The 24,422-nt window shown below is 40.0% G+C and overlaps 1 protein-coding gene across 1 annotated transcript in view; it reads left to right on the top strand.

The window, feature by feature from the left end:
• GHR (growth hormone receptor) overlaps positions 1 to 24,422 on the top strand; it is a 208,871-nt gene that overhangs the window by 102,504 nt on the left and 81,945 nt on the right. Inside the window, exon 2 of the mRNA XM_006889556.1 lies at positions 3,358 to 3,423. Within this exon, the coding sequence (XP_006889618.1) occupies positions 3,358 to 3,423 (66 nt within the window). The remainder of the gene's footprint in view (positions 1 to 3,357; positions 3,424 to 24,422) is intronic.

The following is a 24,422-nucleotide window of genomic DNA, read 5'->3' on the forward strand; positions in this document are numbered from 1 at the left end:
ATCCCTGGGATACTGGGTAGAGGGTCCTTAAACTTCCCAAAAGGCAAGCAACAATCTCTTCCTAGCATTTAAAACTCCTACTAAATATTTGAGCTCTGGTGATTGAGTGAGTGAAGAGTTTGCTGCCAACCCAAAGGCAAGTGGTTTGAATTGACCAACTGCTCCTTGGGAGAAGGATGGACAGTTCCCTCCTGTGCAATTTATAGTCTTTGAAAACCTACTGGAGATTGAGCTATGAGCTCGTTCCAACCTGACAGCAATGTGTTTGTGTTGAACTATGAAATATTTACTAAGTAGATAGCTAATAAATGGGAATCCCTACCTAATACATCCCTTCATAATTGAAGGCACAGGTTATAATGGCTTCAGTAATTCTTGCTATTATTTGAATCTTGATTTTCTGTTTATTATTACTACTTTATTTGATACCCACCTCCCCCTGCTCAGCTCAGCACTTCTGGGCATTAGGAACAGAGCTTTTTAATAATTAGAAATGTGAGTCTAGCATGACACCTCTATTAGCTAAGTAAGCATAGGTTTGTGAATTGTGCTTTACTTTTGTAACCAGCACCTTCTGAGGACAACCTCAACCCAAAGCCCTACCATTTGTTGCATTTTTGTGCTAATGCATCCATCATATAATAGGGACGATGAGTAGCACTTACTTGCTTCATGAACATTTCACCAAATTTTAGAACCATAAAAGGGAAAGCATCAAAGTCAGATTGTTCAGGTGGCAGATTCCTGGGTTGTGGAATGACAAGGTGGCCTGGCCTCCCCTAGTCTTTCCTAGCTTGAGGTGCTGCACCCTTGAGGTTCTTCTCTTGTGACTCTCCCTCATATTCCATTTGAGTCAAAAACAGTTTCATCGTGGAAAAAGTACCACCAGTGTTCCTCAGGCAAGGATGGTGAAGCTTCATCTCACATACTTTGAATATGTTGTCAGGAGAGGCTATTCCTTGGAAAGATAACATGCTTGGAAAGGTGGAGAGTCAGTAAAGAGAAGAAGACGACCTTCAAAGAGATGGACGTAGTGACTCTGCAGATGGCTCAAGTGTGTCGGGGACGATCAGTATGGTGCGGTATAGGGTAGGGTTCAGATCTGTTGTTCATAGAGTCCTGTGAATCATACTCAACTCAGTGGCCCTTAATGATAACAACCACCAGCCTTTCTCAGCCCAAGATGCTGCATCCTTGGGGTTCTTCGCTTCAAATGACCCCAACATTCCATTTCAGTCATCATTCTTGAGACTCTCCACAATCTCATTGCTAATCTAAAGCCAGAAACTATCAACCGTTTTCTCAGTTTCAAGCTTAAAACTGATACAAACTTGCTGGATAATTTTGATCAAAATAACACATGTATTTGTGTGCCATCTCATGATCATGTCAATTTTCCCCTTCTTGTGAGCTATTAAGTGTTTTCAAGGAGTGCATAGTTGTCAGTGAAACAAGCCATATAGAGCTGCAAGGTGTAAAGCTTAGCAACTCTTGAGCAAAGTAATGTTTTCATAGTCTTTGCAGCATTGTTGTTGTGTTGTTAAGTGCTGTCAAGTCGTAGATGACTCATTGCGGCCCTATAAACAAAAGACCTGAACACTTGCATAACTTTCTTCATTTCTCCAAGTTCATAGGGTTTCCAGAGGCAAGCTATTTCAGAGGTAAATGCCACTCCTGCTTTCAAGTTTGTTTTAATCAGGGAGCTCCACAAAACACTGTCCACCATGGGTAATGAGTATCACATTTGGCACATCAGCATAAGCACTGATTAATCAAAGTGCCCACTCATTGTAAGCAAACCCCTAGGATGGGGCTAGGGCACTTCTAAATGATAATGGTGAGAATGTAGACAGAGCATGAAGGTAGTGAGTAGATTTGAAGGAAATGTCCTAAAATGAATTTTCTTTTTCATTCTGTGATCTTAAAACCAAAGTGGCACATTTTCTACCCCAGAAAAATGTGTTCTTCCTTTTATGTCATAATTTAGGAACAAATTACTTTCTACAGGTGAAGGCAGGAGTAAAATGTAGAGATAAGAAAAAGTATTTTCAAACATAATATTATTAGCTTCCATTGAATCATCTTCATTCAACTCATAAAGACCTTATCTATGATATAATGAAACACTCCTAGACCTATAGTCACAATATTCTGTTGTGATCTATAGTGTTTTCATTGTAATTGAGGAATAAATTACTTTCTACAGCGTAAAATGTAGAGACAAGAAAAAGTATTTTCAAAAATAATGTTGTTAGCTTCCATTGCATCATCTTCAACTCATGAAGACTTTATCTATGATAGACCCATAGTCATAATATTCTGTTGTGATCTATAGTGTTTTCATTGACTAATTTTCAAAAACAGATCATGAGGCCTAGTCTATTCTAGGCTGGAAGCTCTACCGAAACATACTCACTATGGTACTCTACTCACTCTACTGGTATTTGAAATATCAGTGGCACAGACTCCAGAATCAAGCTGTGTTATTGTTGTTAAGTGTCATCAGATTGACTCTAACTCACAGGAACAGTGAGATCTGTACAATGAATAAGGATGACAGAAGAAGAATTGATGCCTCTCAGTTGTAGTGCTGGAGCAGAGTAGTAAATATCCCATGGACTGCCAAAAGAACAAATAGATGTACCTTGGAAAAGTGTACCAGAATGTTTCTTGGAGGCAAGGATGGCTAAGCTGCATCTCCTGTACTTTGGGCATGTTGCTAGGCGAAGCTATTCCTTGGAAAGAGATATCATGCTGGAAAGTTGGAGGGTCAGCATAGGCGAGGGAGACCTTCAACGAGATGGTTGAGTGACAGCAGCAGTGAGTTCAAATGTGCCCAAGATTGTGAGGACTGCACGGGATAGGGCAGGGCTCAGATCTTTTATTCATACGGTCACTATGAGCTGTACTCAATTCGAGGGCACATAACAACATAGCAACCCTGTATATAACAAAAACTCAGTAGAAAGCTCTGCTAGTCTCAAAATCTGTATTGTATTTAAACCCCTTGTTGCAGTCACCATTTCAGTCTATCTCCTAGAGGCTCAAGTCTGGACTTAAATGACATAGGTTGGCCTTTTCTTTACTGTCCTGGACCGTGTCTAGGCATTAGAATAGAAGTAATTAAGACCACAAAGTTTTGATCTGCTTTAATTATTTATTGCATCATTTATAGTTCTTTTAAGACAGCAGGTGCAATTTTAATTAAAAAACAAAACAAAACAAAAAATGGCACAAGTTGGATTATTGGAAGGGTGACCAGTTCACATTTTATAATTTGGAAATGATACTGTAATGGAGTCATACCAAATCATTTTTACAGCGATGACTAATGGTTTTCTTCTCTTTTTATTCCAGCCACACCAGCTATCCTTGACGGAGCAACCCCGAGTCTGCAAATATTTGATTCAGACCTAGAGACAAGTAAGAATTTTAATCTTTTTCTGCCTTCAGCAATATAGTTCAAGTCCTACTGTAACTCAAGTTACTGCTCTTTCTTTGTTTTACTTGGGATATTGGTAAGTAGAATTGAAATTGTACTGGCAAGCAAAAAAGGTATGTTTATAAGGGGTTTTCTTTTCTTTATTTCTTTCTTTCTTTTGTTTTTTGTTTTTTGGGTTTTTTTGCAAGGTACCTTCTTTATCTATTTGCTTATGCTCGCTCTGTAAGCAAGGTGAAATTAATGGAGACTTTGCTGTGGATATGAATCAGTGAATTCTGTGACCTTTGTATGAATTAATTACTTATATATTGAATTTTATGGTAAAGCTTGCGTTTTGCATTTTGTGCTACTTCCAAATCTTTCATACCACCTTAAAAAACATGATTAGATGGTTGGTTGTTGTTATTATGTAATATCAATTCAGGACAGACTTAGAGCTGACCCTCTAGTGGGTTTTTGGAGTCAGGAAATCAAATGGTAGACAGTCCATCTTTCTCCCACTGAGCAACTGGTATATTTGAATCACCTGTCTTTCAGTTGGTAGTGAAAACCCTATAAACTAGGCCCCTAGAGCTGCCTGATTACATGGTAGGCACTTGTTTAATTAAATTCTAGGAATGGATATTTTTCATTAGTTACATAAATGTTAGAGTCCAAATTATGCAATAAAAGAGAAGACAGTCTACCTAATTGAATTTAAACCACTACTGTTTTTGTTGGTAATTCTGGTGTCATAAAATGATAATTTGGGGTTTATGACTAAATTGCAGAGTAAATTTCTAATGTGAGATTGTAGCATCATTTTCTTGGATGTGATCCAAAGGGATGGTAGGTGTTTTTAGTAAATGTCATTCACTCATCAGTTGTGCCAGACCACAAACTCTTTACAGCCCTCCTTTTTTAGAACCATCTGACATGTTAATCTACTCCCTAATTAACACTAAGGATTATAAATGGGGTGTCTGTTTGATTATGTTTGGGTTATATCAGCCAGTAAGTAGATCAATGCCTTCATTCAACAGTTGGTGTGGCCTGTTGTTATTTTCTGTAAGGAAATAAGAAGGAATTAGTCAAGAATGTTTGCATAGTAGCGAATTTTCTATCCCACATCGAAGCCTACTTCCACACAAATAATACATTGCCTTCCACTTGATTTCTTCAACCTGTCGCCCTTAAATGTCTTGGTGAAGGTCTGGCAGAGTGCTCTTTGGAGACAAGGAGGAACTTTGTCTTGCATACTTTGGGCACGTTGCTAGGAGAGGTTGCTATTGCTTGGAGAAGGACATAATGCTTGGAAAGGTGGAAGGATGGCAAAGGAGAGAAAGACCCTAAACCAAGTGGATTAACACAGTGACTGGGCTTGAGTGTGCCAAAGATTGTGAAGATGGTACGGGACAGGGCAGGGTATTGTCCATAGGGTCACTATGAGTTGTACTTTACTTGATGGCACCTAACAACAACAACAACATTATCCTTATCAGGTCGCAGGTCTGTCTTAGTTTCTTAGTACTGCTTTAACAAAAATAACACAAGCTTGTGGCTTTGAAGAACAGAAAATTGTTTTCTGACTGTTCCAGAGGGTAAATGCCAACATCTGCATCTCAGCCTTATTGAGTCTTTTTTTGTCAGTAATCTTGTGTATTCTTTGGTATTTGGTCCAATATAAGTCTGGTCCATGTTTCTGTGCTTAAGCTTATCTCTTTATAGCTTCTTTTACAAGATTTTAGGTTTAGAATCCACTTTACACTGGTATGACCTCAACTAATAGACCGATTATATTTGATTACATTATGGAGGATGAGTACAGTATTTACATTATATTGCATTAACAGGTATAATGGTTAGGTTGCAATATAGATATTGAAGGGATACAATTTAATCTATAACAGTGCCCCATGAGTCTCAAGTTTACTGATACATAGTAACTTTTGCCAGTCATTTGACAAAAGTTGACTTCCTGTCAACCAACTATCATTCAGAACATGGACCCTTTGCCTTCTCAAAGGGAGAATTCCAATCTTCTAGCTTCTTTTGGTTTAAAAAAAAGCCAACTGTCACCAGACTCAGGTCTGGTTTGATAGAATAACCCATGTAAATCAATGCCTGTTACATGATTTGGGGATGGGGGAAAAGGCAGATACTATCGTCAAACATCTCACTGAAATCTGATAGACCCAAGTGCTTACACTACTTCACTCCATCACTAGGTAGGCACACTGTTGCTGGGTCACAAATATTTCAATCTGTAATATACATGGCCAGGAGGTACCAGTCCTTGGAAAAGGACATCATGCTTGGAAGGGTGGAGGGACAGCACAGGAGACAAAAGTACAACATGAAATATCCTGAAGATTAGATCTATGTGTGCTTTTATATATTCTCAGATTCAGTAAACTCTTTTTATTTCTAGAATACAAAGAATTGGAAAGTGTTTCATGGCCAGTCCTAGACAAAATTGACTAAACATAAATTAAGTCAATGCCACTACTCTTTCCAGGCCACCTCTATTTTATACATGGGCTACTGCAGTAACTGTTCAGTAGTTGTCTCCCTCATTTTTCCTTTCATCCCCTGCCCCATTTCTCATCTTTAGATTAATTTTCTTTTGCCAACAATACTTTTTTCAGTATTCAACATATTTATGCTCTAAATACCATTAAAATCTTTATTATGTTCCATGAAGTCATAGCTGACATTCAAGCAGGTTTTCAGAGGCAGTAAATTGCACATCAGGAGACTGCCCATCTTTCTCCCAAGGAGCAAGTGGTAGATTTGAACCATGTACCTTTGGATTGGCAAGACAATTCCTTATCATTAAGGCACCAGTGTTCTCAAAATCAACAGAATGTTAAAAATCTTTAAGTTTCCTAATTTCTTAAAATTTCACCTCCAAACCTTCTCCTTGGCAGGTTTTCAAGACACACTGTGATTTCCTGTCTTCCAATTACAACCTCCTTCCATTCCACCTGCTGTTGTCATTGTGTGCTGTAAAGTTGGAATCATAGCTGACCGTCATCTGGGCTGTTGTTGTTATTGTTGTATTCCATAGAGTCAGAAACAACCCATAGCTGACCCTCCAGCAGGTTTTCAGAAGCAGTTAATCTCATGGGAGGAGATTGGCCATCCTTCTCCCACTCTGGGCTTTTAGAGGCTGTAAACAGCGTGAGAGGAGATCACTCATCTTTCTTCCCCAGGGCAGAAGGTGGATTTGAACTGCATGCTTTTGGGTTAGCAACACAATTTCTTATTCACTGTGTCATCAGAGTTCCCTACCAATTGCTCTATAAAAATAAATCTAATGTTTCAACTAAAACAATGATGCTGTATATCTGAAACATAGCTACCTTGCTAATTGACTGGAAGAAATCACTATTTCCTCCTATTCCAAAAAATGGTGATCTACAGAATGTGGAAATTGCAAAACAATAACATTAATACAATATGCAAATTAAACTTTGATGAAGATTACAAAAAAACCCTGCTGGAAAAAGTACATCAACAGAAAACTTGCAGAAATTCCTGCTGGATTTAGATAAGATGGTGGCACCAGGGATATCAGGCTGGAAGCCAGGATACTGGAAGGACATCTATTTGTGTTTTATTCACTATGCAAAGGCATTTGACTGTGTGAATCTTAGCAATTATGGTTAAAATTGAGAAGAATTAGAATTCCAAAATACTTCTGTAAGTTCACTATGTACTGTTCTAGCTATTTTTGAATGATATTTAGCAGTATTTTGCTTGCATGTGATACTGATATATATTATTCTATAATTTTCATGATTTATTGCTTTACCTTTATTGGGGATGGGAACAAATGTAGATCTCTTCCAGTCAGTTGACCAGATAGCTGTCTTCCAGACTTCCTGGCACAGATTGATGAGCACCTCATCAATAATAGAGAACAGCGGTATTCTGGAAAGGTAGAAGGTCTGGGAAAGAAATGAAGACTCTAAAAAGATGGACTGACACAGTGACTGTAACAATAATCTCAAATATATCAGGGGTGATGAAGATGACAAAATATAGAGCAAGATTCAGATCCTTTTTTCCTAGGGTCACTATGAGTCATAGTCATCTCTAAGTCACTTAATTACAGCTCTCATTATCTAGGAGAGAGGTCATGAAAGCTCATACCACTCTTAAGGAATATATTCAATGTTGCTTTATAGTATAGATATTAGCAAATATCTGTTGTCTTCCTGTCTGGATTATGAACAGCTCTACATTATTCAAAGTTCTATAACTCAGTTTACTTACAATGGTGGTTGTTGTTGTTAAGTGCCATCAAGTTGAGTATGACTCATAGTGAGCCTATGAACAAAAGATCTGAACCCTGTTCTATCCTGCACGATCCTTACACTTCCTGACACCCAAGAGACCATTGCAGCAGTCACCGTGTCAATCCACCTGGTTGAGGGTCTTCCTCTCCTTTGCCGACCCTCCACCTTTCTAAGCATGATACCTCCTAGCAACTGATTCAAAGTATGTGAGGTGAAGTCTCATCATTCTTGTCTCCAAAGAACATTCCAGCCGCACCCTCTCCAAGACATAATTGTTCATTCTTGTGGCCACCCATGAGGTGTTCGGGATGTTTGATGCTCTTCTCCAAGACCAAAGTTCAAAGGCATCAATTCTTTTTCTGTCATCCTTATTCATTGTCCAGCTCTCAGATGCATAGCAAGTGATCAGAAAGACCATGGCCTTAATCAGACACAATTGAGTCCTAAAACTGACATCATTACTCCTCAATAATTTGAAGAGGGCCCTAACTGCAGATTTTCCTAGTTTAATACATCTATCTCCTGATCTTCTGACTGCTGATTCCAAGAGTGTTGATTGTAGATCCAAGTAAGATAAAGTTTTTTACCTTTTCAATCTTTTCTCCATCTATCATGATGTTGCCTATCAGTCCAATGGTGAGGGGTTTTGTCTTCTTCACACTGAGATGCAATCCATATTGAAGGCTGTCGTCTTTGATCTTCTAAGTGCTTCAAGTCTTCCTCACTTTCAGCAGGCAAGGTTGTGTCATCTGCATAAAGCAAGTTGTTGATGAGTTTTCTGATCCTCATGCCACATTCTTCTTCACCAAGGCAGCTTCTGAAATTACTTGCTTAGTATACAGATTGAACAACTAATAAATAAGTAATGAAAGGATCTAATAATAAAATTAACTAAGTAATAAAAACTTCTCCACTGGGGAAGGATGGACAATCTCCTCCCATGCGATTACAGCCTCTGAAAACCCACTGGAGGGTCAGCTATGGATCGATTCTGACTCAATGGTACACAACAACAACAACAACAACTAGAAAGAATTCTACTTTTTCATTAGAAATAAGTAATAAATATCATTAAAAATCATTAAATAGAAATATTCTTAGTGGGTCCTGTGAGTCATGCAAAAACACTTAATGTACTTGGCTGTTTGTCAAAAGGGTGACAATTTTAGTCCTCCCAGAAGTGCGTTGGAAGAAAGGCTTGATGACCTACTTCTGAAAACTTAGCCACTGAAAATCTAGTGGAGCACACCTCTACTCTAACATACCTAAGAATTCCAGCATGCCTTTGTGAACTCTCTAGCATGGTCGTGATTCTTGGGTTAGCGTAGCACATATTTTCAAGGATGAAACACAAGGTAAATGTCTCTCCCTGAGTGACCTGGGTGAATGATGAACAGTTTTAGTGACTCTAGAAAGTTAGAGTTCCAGAGTTTGTTGTGACCTTTGAGTTCTTCTAATCAGCGCTCTCTGATTTGCTGCCAAGTTGTAAAGTTTCCCAGCCAACACTGTTCTGAGAAAGGCCCAGCTTCTGCCAGCAGAAGCCTCTTGCAGAACAGGATAGCTGCACATGTTACTTCACAGTGCCCTGTGTTCACATAAGCCCCTGCTGTGAGGAATAGTCAGCTAATGTACAGATGTATCTGTAGAGGAAAACACCATGAACTTACTGTATAGGCAAGCCTTGACTTTGATCCTATGCACTAAGAAAACAAGTTATACATCAAAATTATAAAAACATGTGTGACCTTATCAAATTATTGAAGCGTAAGAATGACTGATTAGCAATACAAGTAGTAGTGTGCTTATGGCAGATATTTGGCTTAAACATATAGTTTCATATGGCTTCAACTAAACCATTTCCATCATCTAAGGACCTCTTTGAAATGCACCATGCTGTAAAGTAAAGGAGTCTTGGTGGCATAAGGCATTGCTTGTTGAGTTGCCAACCAAAAGACTAGAAGTTATAATTCACCAGCAGTTTGCATGTGTAGTTTCTTTTCATAAAGACTTATAGATTCAGAAACCTGACGGAGGGTTGTTACCATGCATCAAAAATTACTTAATGGTAGTGGGTTTGGGCTTAAAATGTATTATATATCTATCTCTCTAATTGTACAATAGACAGACAGACACTGACTTTTATTTACTCTCTGAGTTAGGTAAATTGCTTTCCCTGTCCCTCCCTTTCTTCTTGTATAGAGTGCATAACTCTGTGTGCATTCAGAAGCATGGAAGAGGAATAAATGCCACAGATGCTCAAGAATCAAACAAGAATTAACTAGTTTTGCCAAGCCATGTAAGCAAGTGCATTCACTATGATTAAAGGCACCCCATGAAATGAAAATAGAATTCTTGTGGTTTGCTGTAATGAACAATCATTTGATACTGGACTGTTTGAGACAGAATCAACATTATTTCACAATATTTGTCTTATTTATATTTATATTTATAATTAGTAGAATACTGGGCTCCACCCTGAGAATCAACTTGAATTTGATGTTGGGGGTTCTTTCATAAATGGATTGCTGTAACTGAAATTCAGGCTGAAGGATTAATACACATTAGAAGAACCATAAACCTGCCCAACTTATTATCTTGATAGATGTCTTTTCAGAGCTCATTTATAAGTCCCAGATATATTCCCAACCTGCACTCATGTCTTTGCTGTACTGGGTTATCTTTTTAACTTTTCATACAACATGGAAAAGCAGCCTTTAACTCTTTGTTTCTTTAGATTAACTGTTGTTGTTGTTGTTATGTGCCACTGAGTAGCTTGTGACTCATGGTGGCCTATGCACAGTAGCTCTGAACCCTGACCTATCCAGAGCCACTCTCACTGTCTTCAACACACCGACCCCCATTACCCCAGTTACTGTGTCAATCTATCTCATCTGAGGTATTCCTCTCCTGTGCTGTCCCTCCATCCTTCCAAGCATGGTGTCCTTCTCCAAGAACTTGTCCCTCCTGGCCACATGACCAAACCTTGTGAGATGGAGCTTCAACATCCTTGCCTCCAGGGAGAAACTTGGTTTTATTCTCTCCAGGACAGACCTATTTTTTCTCTTGGCAGCCCATGGTATATTAAATACTCTTCTCCAGAACAACAACTCAAATATATTGATTCTTCTTCTATAATCCTTAGTCACTGTCCAGCTTTCTGATGCATAGCAACTAATTATGACACCCATAGACTGGATCAGGTGCACCTTAGTCTCCAGACTTATATAATTACCCTTCAGTAATCTGGAGAGGTTACTGGCAGCATATTTAACCAATACAATTAATCTTTTGATTACCTGGCTGCTAGTACCAAGGGTGTTGATTGTGGAACTGAGCAAGCTGAAATTGTTAACAATCTCAGTCTCCATCTATCTTGATACTGTCAATAGGCCCACTGGTGAGAATTTTTATTTTCTTGACATTAAGCTTCAGTTCATATTGAAGACTGCAGTCTTTGACCTTCTGCAGCAAATGTTTCTGGTATTCCTCAATAAATAGAAGTTTAAAACCAAATTTGAATTCTTTAGAAAGCAAATATTTGCAGGGGAGGCCCTGGCTTTCCTGTAGTATCAATACACATGGCTTTGTGCACCTGCCACCATGAAGCTTCTGCCAGGTAAACCCCAATTGAGTCTTCAGAGAAGTGGAGAAGTACCTAGGTGTTGTACTCACATAACCAGAGTTCTTGCTGCCTTCTCTGCACTCTGAAAGCTTTTTAAACTGTGCCTTCTGCACTAAGCCCCACATGGACCTTATACACAAGGCATCTCCCCTCAGGAACCCTAAGTTCTTTGAGTACAAGCACTGAGTCCCTTTATCTTTTTATGCACTATCCCATTCCTCATTATTTAGCCAGGACCTTGCACAAAATAAGAGCATCACAGCATTTGTTAAATCAACATGATACTGAGTCTCAGGAATGACCATAGAAGAACAAGCAGAGGTGTTAGGATAACTCATCTGTCTCAGTTCAGCATATTTCCCTGGCACAAATGTAGTGTCCTTTAATCAGAAAGAAGATCTAATTCCTCTTCTATCTTTTCTCTGTGGAGAAAAGAAGACAAGAATTCGTTGCAACACCTCTGGAGGTATTTCCTCAGGCTAGAGCAGAAGGGTTTCAGTTCATGCCTTAGGAAGTGTGATGAAGATTTTGAAGCTTGCTAAGCTGGAGACCATGGAGTGTCCTTTATGTCTGCACACAGCATGTTTTTAATATACATAAGCTCCAAATAACAACAACAACAACCTGTAAATAGGGATTCATTTTCTCTCCCTGTAAATTTATCTATCTGTATATGGTTGTGTAAACACTACAACTATCTCAAAGTCTCACTGTCAAGCAGAAAAATGACATAGAAAAGTTCCTCGCACAGAGTGTATGTGGGATAAATTCAAGATATTTATTTCAGACTGACTCGAAGATATCCGTATTTGTTCACATTTCAAAGGAAGGTGACTCAACAGAGTGTGGAAATTATTGAACAATATGAACCTGGAGAAAGGATGAAAGTTAAACAGGAAGTGTCCAGGACTTTTGTCCATAGGGTCACTATGAGTCGCCTGCAACTTGATGGCACTTAACAACAACAACAATATCACATGCAAGCAAGAATTAGCTGAAAATTATAAAAAAATGACTGGAACAGGATATTAACAGGACTGTCAGATGTGCAGGCTGGTTTAAGAAGAGGCTGTATTACTAGGGATATTATAGCTAAAGTTAGGTGGATCTTGGTTGAAAGCAGAGAGTACCAGAGAAATGCCTATCTGTGTTTCATTGACTATGCAAAGGCATTTGACTATGTGGATCACAACAAATTGTGATCTGACTGTGATAAGAATGGGAATCCCAGAATATTGATTACGCTTATGTGAAACTTATACTTGGACCAGTAGTCAGCCCTCACAACAGAGCAAAGAGACACTTCATGGTTTTAACTGGTGTCCTATCTCCATATGCAGAACAGATCATCTGGGAGGCTGGGCTCTATGAGGAGGAATGTGGCATCAGGATTGGAGGTAAACTCATCAATAAACTGCGTTATGCAGATGACACAACCTTGCTTGCTGAAACTGAGGAGAACCTGAAGCACTTTGCTGCAGAAGGTCAAGGACTGCAGCCTTCAATATGGATTGAAGTGCAACATCAAGGAAACAATGATTCCAACCATTGTGCCGATTGGCAGCATCATGATAGATAGTGAAGAGATTGAGATTGTTAACAGCTTCAATTTGCTTGGCTCCACAATCATCACGCATTGTACCAGCAGTCAGGAAATCAAGAGATGAATTGCACTGGGGAAAGTTTGCTGTCAGGGACATCTCCAGAATACTGAAGAATAACAATGTCAATCCAGACTAAGGTGCCCCTGATTCAGGCCATGGTCTTCACAACTACATGCTATGCACAAGAAAGCTGTACAATGACTAGAGGTAATAGAAGGAGAATTGATGCCTTTGAGCGTGATGCTGGCAAAGAGTATTAAATATACCATGAAGTGCCAGGAGAACAAACAGTTCATCCTGGAGATGATGAAACTAGGGTCCTCCTTTGGTGACAAGGATTCTGAAGCTCTGTCTAAGCATATTGCAAAGAGGGACTAATCCTTGGAGAGGGACATCATGCCTGGGTGGGTGGGGGGACAGCACAAGAGAGGAAGACCCTTACTGAGATGGATTGACTCAGTGACTAAGGTAACAGGGGGTAGGTGTGTCAGAGATAATAAGATTGGCTCAAGATAGAGCAGGGTTCAGAGTTGTTGTCCATAGGGTCACTATGAGTTGCAGATGACTTGATGGCCAACAACAACAACAGCAACTTGTTGCATGTTTATGTGTTAATTCCCACCCTAGGCGACAGAGTAGGGCTGCCTCATGGAGTTTCCTAGGCAATTATCTTTGCAGGAGTAAATCACCAGATATTTCTCCTGGGAAGTTGCTGGATGGGTTTGAATCTCCAACTTTTAGGTTAGCAGCCAAGTGCCTAACTGTGGTATTCCCAGTTCTCCTCACGGGACTACCACTAAGATTCTCACCATCAGGAAGCACTGGCAGTATAGTCTATAGAGCGTTGTACTGCTAGCCCAAAGGCCACATCTCTCTGTTGGTTCAAATCCATTTGTGGCTTCAAGCGAGGACAATGAACAGTTCCCGCCCATGTGATTGATTTGCAGCCTCAGAAACCCACAGGAGCATGCGCTGTGAGTTCCAATTTGACAGCAGCAAATTTGAGTGTGTTCAGTTTTGTTCTGATTTTTTTAGATTATCCCTCCCATTACTATTATTATTGGAAGAGCAGTAGGGGTCTGTCCCCCTGACCCACCAGTAACATCCCCTACTTAAGTTTATTTCCTGGAAGGATAAAAGGGCCCTAAATATAGTGCCTATATATGTCATTGAGTCGCCTGCGACTCTTAAAAACTCTATGCACAACAGCCCTAAAGTCTACTCTATGCTGTGCCAATCTTATTGTCTCTGACACACCTACCCCTGTTACACTAGTCACTGAATTAATCCATCACATTAAGGGTCTTCCTCTCTTGCACTATACCTCTACCCTCCCAAGCATAACACCCCTCTCCACAGACTGGTCTTGCCTTGTAACATGTCCAAAGTATATCAGACAAAGCTTCAGAATCTTTGCCTCCAAGGAGCAGACTGATTTCACCCTCTCTAGGATGAACCTGTTACTTCTCCTAGCAGTCCATAGTATATTCAATGCTCTTCTCTAGCACCACAGCTCAAAGGTGTCAATTCTCTTTCTATCATCAGTCATTGTCCATATTTCTGATGCATAGCAATTAATTGCAAAGATTATGGCCTGGATCAGGAGTACCTTAGTCTCCAGACTGACATGTTGAAAAGAGGCTTGGTGCTTGGGAGGTTGGAGTGGTAATGCAAGAGAGGAAGACCTTTGATGAGATGGAGTGATTCAGTGACTGGGGTAATGGGGGTAGGTGTGTCAGAGACAGTGAGATTGGCACAGGATACAGCTCGGTTTAGGGCTGTTGTACAAAGGGTTGCTATGAGTCGCAAGTGACTCGATGGCACATAACAACAACATAAGCACACCATTCAAATCCACCAGCTGCTCTGCAGGAGGATAGGCACTTTCCTCCCATGCCATTTACTGCCTCTTAAAACTTGCTAGAAGGTTAGCTATGGGTTGGTTCCAACTCCATGATACTCAAAAACGTATTTTAAATATATATTTGGTTAGTGCACTTTTAAAGGAAATAAAATTCTCATGGAGCCATGAAATTGCCTGACTAGCCTAGTCTGACAAAGATTGATTTTAAAAAAGATAAATGTTGTGAATTTTATCTTTTATCTCTTATTAAAAATATAAATGCAGACCTTAAATGTGTAGACCAAGAGGCTCCAGGTCTAGAAGCTGTGCTTTCATGCCCTGCCATTTGCACTGTTGTCTGTACTTTGAATTTAGGTACAGAAGCAGAGAACACTTAAAAAGGAGGGCTGAGAGGCTTGCCAAGATGCAGATGGCCAGAGGATAAGACAGACATGGCAGCAGGCCCAGAAAGACAGGCACCCAAACAAAGAGGCGGTGCTGGGATCTGGAGCGAGGGTGTGGGCCAGGACTCTGGCTCTTACTGCACAGCCTGCCTCAGACCTGCCCTCCTGCCAGAGCAGGTAGACTGCTTGTCACAGTGCCAGCACTTCATAGAATGTCCTTCTTGTTCCTTCCTGCTTCCCCTGACAAAGACGTCCTTCCGGAAAGAAGAGATGAGATTTAGCAGAGAGCTTCATGGTGTGCAAATAAAATAGACCTTTCTCTTTTTTTCCGAGATGGTGGGCAGCTGCACCCCGTCCTGCAATAAGCTCAGTCCAGAGTTCAGTGTTGCACCTTTAAACTTTTGTAACATCTGCTACCTAGACAGGCCTTTTGCAGTAACTGTGGATTATTTTTCTGGTAAGATTCCTCATGTCTGCATTTATAAACCCATCTCAGACATCAAGGATGAACCTACCCAGAGCTGATCCTCCAGCAGGTGTTCCTCAGAACCACAACTAGACTCTTAAATTTTGTTAACCAAACTTAAAATTTGTTTTCCCTTGAGAAAATTAGCTAAAAATAGAATTCCTATATTAACAACGACAACATATAAGAACCAGTGATTAGGTGCCCAAGTTATCCCCTGACAGCCAATTTGTTTTCGCTACAGGTGAGCGAGCGAAGGCTGCCTCTGAGGGTAGGGACAGGAGGCCTGTGTACATAGGAGATGGACCACACCCACTCCATCTCATCCTTCTTCATTTTCATTTTTCCCCCATATTTTCACTCTGTCTTTTTGAGGGGAAGAGCTAACTGCAGCAAGAGTTGAATTAGGTAAAATTTGCTTTTAGTACTATCCCCAAAATTTAGATTTAGACTGAATGGTGATTTAAGTTTAAACTGTAAATAATTGATCATGAAGAGATGTATCTGCTCACGGAAACCCCATTAGAACAAACACTGGCATCCCACAATGAGATGCAGGTGGGATCAATGTCCTCTGTAGGGAATTCATTTCCTGATTTATAGACGTAGATCATCAGATCTTTCTTCCTAGAAGTTCTACTGACACCTACTCAGTAACACACAAGCCTCTACTAACAGAACTGAATAGTGTTCAGGTGCCTTAACTAGGAATTGAACCCTTGTATTTCCACAGGGAAGGCAAGAATTTTAACACTGCGCCACCACAGCACCCGTGCACAGGATCTAAGCAGCCTCTCCGAGAAACTGTCAGTCCAGGGGAGCAGAGTAGTCCAACTCTCCCAGTCCTGCAATCCTTTTCCTGGCTACAGTGTTTATAAAAATGGGTGCCTTATTTATTAGTGGCCAAGTATTGACAGGATTAGGAGGACATCCTTAGCCCCTGCTAGAGAAAAACAAAAGACTCAGAGGGAAGAAATAGGGTAAAAGATACCTGATAAAGCTAGGCTGCAGTTAGGAAAAGAATTAAAGCTTTCAGATGGTTACACTGAGCAAACTTCTGAGGCAGCTGATAGATAGAGTCCATAGGACACAGATGTGGATTAGAAGTCATAAAAGACCAATATACCCCACCTGACCAAAAGGAAGGCCCCTCAGCAAATTGAACATGCCCCTTCAAGGAAGATCTGTGCGATTAATCTGAAGAAGACTTTAAAACTTTTAAAAGAATTATTATTCTTTACAATTACCTTCTAATAATATTATCTTGACTATCATCACTACCTGTAATATGTACCTTTCAAAGAATGACAAAAAAATATTCCCTTGGGGGCTGTTTCCTCTGGGAAAAGACCTGAATCTAGAAGGCGGTGAGCTTAGTTGGTGAGTGCAGAGCCCCAGTCGGAGCCTACAATCCCAGTTGTTAATTATCATCAAGTTGGTTCTGACTCATAGAGCCCCCAAGCACCAACTGTTCAGTCCTGTGCCATCTTCACAATTATCAGCACATTCAAGTCCATTGCTACCGCCACTGTGTATATTGACTGCATTCCAACCTAGATAACTCATCCTACAACACTATAGCAGACAGTATTTTATTGTGATCCACCAGGTTTTCAATGCATAATTTTCAGAACTTGATCTTTAGTTCTTTCTTTATAATCTATTTTAATCAGGAAGTTCTGTCTTGTCTTCATGTATTTGAAATATCGGTGGCATATATTCCAGCATCAAAGCAATACCAAGCCAGCACATTACAACAACTTCATAGTCACAGAGGAGCAGTGAAAAGTCCTAATGGGCTGGCAATATAGGCAGATGAATAGTTGGTCATCATCAAGTCAATTCCAAATCATGGTGACACGTGTGTTACAGAGTAAAACTGCGTCATAGGACTTACTTAACGGTAATCTTAGTGAAAGTATGTTTTTCTTCCATAGTACTACTGCTAAGAGGGTGTGAACCATCAACTGTTAGGCTAATAGTGGAACACAAACTGCCCCCATTGCTTGCTTTCTATTTTCATATGTATTTGCAAATTCTGTTACATAGACAGATGGTAGGTAGGTAGGTAATTGTGCTCATGTGAAACCTATCTTTAGTCCAAGAAACTGTTGACTGAACAAAGCAAGGTAAAACTGCCATGGCTTAAAATCAAGAAAGGTGTACATCAGAGTTGTATCCTGGAACAAGCTCGAAGAAAAATTTATCAATAGCCTGTGTTATGCAGATAGTACAACCTTCCTTCCTAAAAATAAAAGGACTTGACTTCCGCAGAAAATCAAAGACTACTACCATTAATATGGATTACATCTCAACATCAAGAAGACAAAATTCCTCACCACAGGGACAATAGGCCATATTATGACAAATGAGGAAAAGTTTTATATTGTCAACTACTTAATCTTACTTGGATCCACAATCATCATTGCTCATCTTTCCCCTACAGAGTAGCAGGTAGATTTGAAACACGTGCCTTTGGGCTGGCAACACAACACCTTATCATAGACGACCATAGTTCCTACTTTCAGTACCAGCAGTAAAGAAAACTAAACATATTTGGGTGCTGCATTTGGTAAAATCTGCTATCAAAGACTTCTCTAAGGTGTTAAGGAGCAACGATGTCAGCTTAAAGATTAAGGTGTTACTGATCCAAGCCATGATATTTTCCATTACTTTTTTTTAAATAACCAGTGGTTTATTTACTATTTAGTATTATAACAATGAATATGCTTGGAATAAATAGGGATATGTACTAGTAGTTAACGTTGGGTTGGAAATCTGATCCTTATTTTATAAGGCTAATCTTTGGAAAAGAAGGGTGACCCAACAGAATGTGGAAACTACAAAACAATATAATTGATTTCACATGCAAGCAAGATTCTACTGAAGATTATCCAAAAATGACTGGAACAGTACATCAGCAGAGAATTGCTAGAAGTCCAGGCTGGGTTTAGAAGGGGTCGTGGTACTAGGGATATTGTAGCTGATGTTAGATGGATCTTAGCTTTGATTATGCAAAGGCATTTGACTATGTGGATCATAACAAACTGTGGCTGACTCTGAGAAGAATGGGAATCCCAGAACATTTAATCGTGCTAATGCGAAACCTATACTTGGACTAGGAGGCAGTCGTCAGAACAGAGCAGGGTAACACTGCATAGTTCAAAATTGGGAAGGGTGTATGTATGCCAGGGATGTGTCCTGCCTCCATACTTTTTCAACCTGTATGCAGAGCTGATTATCCGGGAGGCTGGGCTCTATGAGGAGAATTGTGGCATCAGAATTGGTGGAAGATCTATTAACAATCTGCATTATGCAGATGACACAACCCTGCTTGCTGAAAACGAGGAGGGCCTCATGCACTTGCTGCGAAGGGTCAAGGACTGCAGCCTTCACTATGGACTGAGGCTCAATGTCAAGAAGACAAAGATTCCCACCACTGGACAAATCAGTAGCATCAGGATGGATGGCAAAGAGATTGAGATTGCTCACAGCTTCAGTTTGCTCAGCTCCATGGTCAACACTCTTGGCACCAGCAGTCAGGAAATCAAAAAACGTATTGTGATGGGAAAGTCGGCTGTTAATAAGCTCTCTAAAGTACTCAAGAGCAAAGGTGTCTCTCTGGAGACAAAGGTGCGCCTGATACAGGCCATGGTCTTTGCAATCACTACTAGACAGCACATAACAACAACAACAACAACAACAACAACAAGGGATATAAAAGTTTAAAGATATAGCACACTAATATAAATGATTGGCAAAAGTATGCTCAATAAATAAGGTGTTTTTAAAAAAATTATTTACTGACTTTATGTAACTTTTATCTTCTAAATGAGTAAGAGTAAATTTTCATTATGTTGAATTATCTAAAAATAAAGGTGATTCGGGGAAAGAAAGATTGGAAGGCCCTTACAGAATAAGTATCATGTCGTATATATAAAAAAGGAAGTTCCATGAAATTTCTAAAAATAAAATATACCAGGAAGGCACTAATCATTTAAAATCTCTTGTAAAACTTTATTTTTTAAACAGAAGAGGTCACTGAACAATTGTTCATTAAAAACTAACATCAAAACATAACATGTAACTTAAGTTGAAGAGGATAACAGCTGTAGATGGCAATACTGGGAAGGAAAACACTTGCTTTTAGATCAGCAACGAAAGATTGTTGTTGTTGTTGTTATGTGCCGTCAAGTCGTTTGCGACTCATAGCGACCCTATGTACAACAGCCCTAAACCCTGCTCTATCTATCCTGTGCCAGTCGCATTGCCTCTGACACACCCATCCCGAGTACCCCAGTCACTGAATCAATCCACCTCATAGAGGGTCTTCTCCTCCTGCGCTGTCCCTCTACTCTACCCAGCATGATGTCCCTCTCCAAAGACCTGTCTCTCCTTACAACATGCCCAAAGTGTGTCAGCCAAAGCCCCAGAATCTTTGCCTCCAAGGAGCAGCCTGGTTTAACCCTCTCTAGGATGAATCTGTTTGTTTTCTTGGCAGCCCATGGTACATTCAATACTCTTCTCCAGCACCACAGCTCAAAGGTGTCAATTCTCCTTCTATCCTCCCTAGTCATTGTCCAACTCTCTGATGCATAACGAGTGATTGCAAAAACCATGGCCTATATCAGGTGCACCTTAGTCTCCAGAGAGACACCGTTGCCCTTGAGTACTTTAGAGAGGTCCCTAACAGCAGCATTTCCCATCGCAATACTTTTTTATTTCCTGGCTGCTGGTGTCAAGAGTGTTGACCATGGAGCCGAGCAAACTGAAGCTGTGAACAATCTCAATCTCTTCACTATCCATCCTGATGCTACTGATTGGTCCTGTGGTGAGAATCTTTGTCTTCTTGACATTGAGCCTCAGCAAAGGCAACAAAAGATATGTAGTTTAAAATGTTTTTTCAGGGTGGCACTATCATACACTGTATACAAACCTGGGAAATAACTTATTCTTGGAAACCTCAACAGGTTTTTATTTGTTTGTTTGTTTGTTTGTTTGTTTGTTTGTTTGCTTGGTTGGTGATTTTTTGGTTGTTTTTTTGTGTGTGTGGTTTTGTTTGTTTGGTTGGTTGGTTTTAGCAGTTAGTAGTTGCTCTATTTTATTCCAACCTCTGAAGCCCGAGTAAATTTCTTGTCTGTAGATTTTTCTGTTCTGGAAATTTTATATAAATATGATCTTCTGTACTTTTAAGGTTTACCTATGTTGTCTCATGAAGCAGTGATTCAATGTTGTTTATTGTCAATTAATATTTTATTGCATAGATTTACCATATGTTTCTTATCCATTTATCTGTTAATGGGCATCTGAGATGTTTCTGTTTGGGAGAGTTAATATAAATAATGCTGCTATGAGCATTTTTGCATAGATATTTGCATGGGTATATATTTCCTTACTTCCTTTTTGAGAATCAGGATCAATTTGGGGAGGGGAATTTTTTTTTTGCTATCTTTTCATCAGGACAGCTCATATGTGTGTGTGTGTGTGTGTGTGTGTATGTGTATACATGTATATGTGTATGTATTTTAATGAAAGTTTATAAAGAACTTGGATTTCCATTCATTCATAGTTGCACATTGTCTTCCCTGTCCCCCCTTCCCCTCAGTTCGGAAAGCCTCAAGTGTTGTCTCATTGCCGATATCAGAATGCTAAGCTTGCATAATTTATTACAAGTGAGCCCAGCAAATGTAACCCCAGCATGCCTTACTCAATCACCACTCCTGTCTTTGCTCATTGTTGTTGTATGCCTTCGAGTCTGAGCTGACCCATAGCTAACCCTCCAGTGAGTTTTTAGAGGCAATTAATCACACAGTACGAGAATGGCCATCCTTCTCCCACAGAGCTACTGGTGGATTTGAATCACGCATCTTTGGGATTGCAGTGCAACTTCATACCATGAGGCCACCAGAGCTCCCTTGTCTTTGCTAGACTGCAATATATGTATTCAAATTGAGAATATGGTGGGTTTCTGTGTACAGCTGACCAAGTGACGTTTTCATATGCAGGCTAATATGAGTGAATCTACAACATCTCTCAAAAAAACCCCCCAAAAAACCTTCCTCAACTCATTGCCATCAGAGTCAGAACTGACTCATTATTGCCTCTCCCATGGATTTTCAGAGGCTGTAATTGCATGGAAAGAAATTGCCTATCTTCCTCCCATCAAGATCTTGGTGGATTTAAACCACTGACTATCTTCCTCCCATCGAGACCCTGGTGGATTGGAACCACCAGAGAGACAGCACCTTTGGTTAGAAGCTCAGAAATCCTACAGAAAGTAAAAGCTTTCATTTTACTGACTCAGGTAAATAAGCACTAAGTCAAGACTTCTACTTTATTCATAGTTATATATTTCGCTCTGAGGACAGCATCTGATACATGTTGTTGATGTTGTTGTTGTTAAGTGTCGTCCAGTTGAGTACAACTCATAGTGATCCTGTGAACAAAAGGTCTGAACCCTGTTCTATCCTGCACCATCCTAACACTTCCTCACACACAAGAGCCCATTGCAGCAGTCCCTGTGTCAATCCACCTGGTTGAGGGTCTTCCTCTTCTTCACCGACCCTCTACCCTTCCCACTATTATTTACATCTCCAAGGAATTTGGAAGCAGAAGTGGCATCCACTTCCTAAACAACATGGCTCTGAAAACTCTATGAACTTTGATAAATGTTTATAATTATAGAAAGGCTTCAGGTCTTTTGTTCATAGGGTCTCTATGAGTCGTGCTCAACTTGACAACAATCAGCAGCAACATGTGAAGCAAAGCCTCATCATTCTTGCTTCCAAAGAGCACTCCAGTTGCAGTATGTCTCCAGGACATATCTATTTGTTCTCTTGGCCATGCATGGGATGTTCAGTGCTCTTCCCCAGCACCACAGCTCAAAGGCATCAATTCTTTATCTATCATTCTTATGGCTTGAGCAGACACACCTTAGTCTTAAAATCAGTACTCCTCAATAATTTGCAAAGGTCTCTAACTGCAGATTTTCCCATCTCAATGTGTCTCCTTATTTCTTGACTGCTCATATTAACGGTGTTAATCGTGGATCCAAGCAAGATGAAGCTGTTGACAGTTTCAATCTCCTCTCCATCCATCAGGACACTGCCTATTGATCCAGTGGTAAGAATCTTTGTTTTCTTGATATTCACATGCAATCCATACTGAAGCCTGCATTCTTCGATCTTTTGCAACAAGTGCTTCAAGTCCTCCTCACTTAAAGCAAGTAAGGTTGTGTCATCTACCTAATGCAAGTTATTGATTAGTCTCCTTCCAATCCTGATGCCACATTCCTCTTCATAGGTCCAGTTTCTTGGATAATTTGCTCAGCATATATATTGAGCAGGTATCGAGATAGAATACAACCCTGTCATATGCCCTTCTCATTTCCAAACCATGCCGTATTCCTGTGCTCAGTTTGCACAACAGCCTCCTGGTCCAGTTATAGGTTACTCATGAGCACAATCAAGTGCTCTGGGATTCCCATTCTTCTCAATGTCAGCCACAACTTGTCATGATCCACACAGTCAGATGCCTTTGCACAGTCAATAAAGCACAAATAGACATTCTTCTGGTATTCTTTACTTTCAGCCAGGATCAATCTGACATCAGGAATGATATCTCTGGTGCCATGGTCTCTTCTAAATCCCACTTGAACATCTGGCAATTCCCTATCTATGTACTGTTCCAGACATTTTTGAATGATCTTTAGCAATATTTTGCTTGCATGTGATATCAATTATATTGTTCAATAATTCCCACATTCAGTTGTATCACCCTTCTCAGGGATAGAAATATGAGCCTCTTCAAATCTGATACATAGTATGAGCAAAATGCATCATAAAGAGAAAGTCTATAGGACTCACTGTGGCAATGAGGATAGGTAGGTGTGTAAAGAGACAGTGAGACTGGCTCAAAATAAGGCACGTTTCAGAGAGGTTGTCCTCAGGGTTGTAGCTGTGAGCACATAACTGTTAGCTTAGGTTTGATTGTTTTATAGGCTCAGAGCCTATCATATAGGCACAACATATGCCTATGATGTCTTAACAATCAGATTCCATGAGGATGACCCAGGGACCTCACTGCCACCACCAGCATGTTAGCTTTCATTACCTTTGTTCATCCAGTTCTTGTTGTGTACCACTGAGTCAAAACTGACCCACAGTTGACCCTGCAGCAGGTTTTCAGAGGCAGTTAATCAGATGGGAAGAGAGTCTCCATCCTTCTCCTGCAGAGAGGCTGATGGATTGTCCATCCTAGATTCTCAAATTACAAGTCATTGTGGTAACCATACTAGGAAGTATCTCATACCTTCTTATAATTGGGGTTTTAGGGTTTGGTTTTGGTTTGGGGGGTGGGGTGGGGTTGTTTTCTTTTGCTTCTTAGGCTTGGTGGTTTTTGTTCTGTCTTTTGGCTTCTTGGTATCTGAGTTTATTGTTCAGAGATGAATTTTATGTCCATGACTCTCCCATTGCCTTACATCTCTATTACCAGCAGAGGAGGTTAAATAAATCACTTGAAATTATACAATTCCCTCCACTTTAGTACACTATAAACAGAGCCTTGTTTTGACTGTAATTATAGTATGTGGGTGATGCTGCTGTGAAAGGGGTATAATTATAACATTATGGCTGAGAACCATCTGAGTAGAAAACACTGAGATGTATGTACTGTGCAAAGCTTCAAATAGGATTATACTCACTTTATCAGTGAATAGGAATTAAAACTCATTAGTTAATTGTATCCAACAGCTATATAT

The sequence above is a fragment of the Elephantulus edwardii genome, unplaced genomic scaffold, assembly GCF_000299155.1.
Source record: "Elephantulus edwardii isolate Elephantulus edwardi_28Jun2011 unplaced genomic scaffold, EleEdw1.0 scaffold00079, whole genome shotgun sequence".
Taxonomy (NCBI): Eukaryota; Metazoa; Chordata; class Mammalia; order Macroscelidea; family Macroscelididae; genus Elephantulus; species Elephantulus edwardii.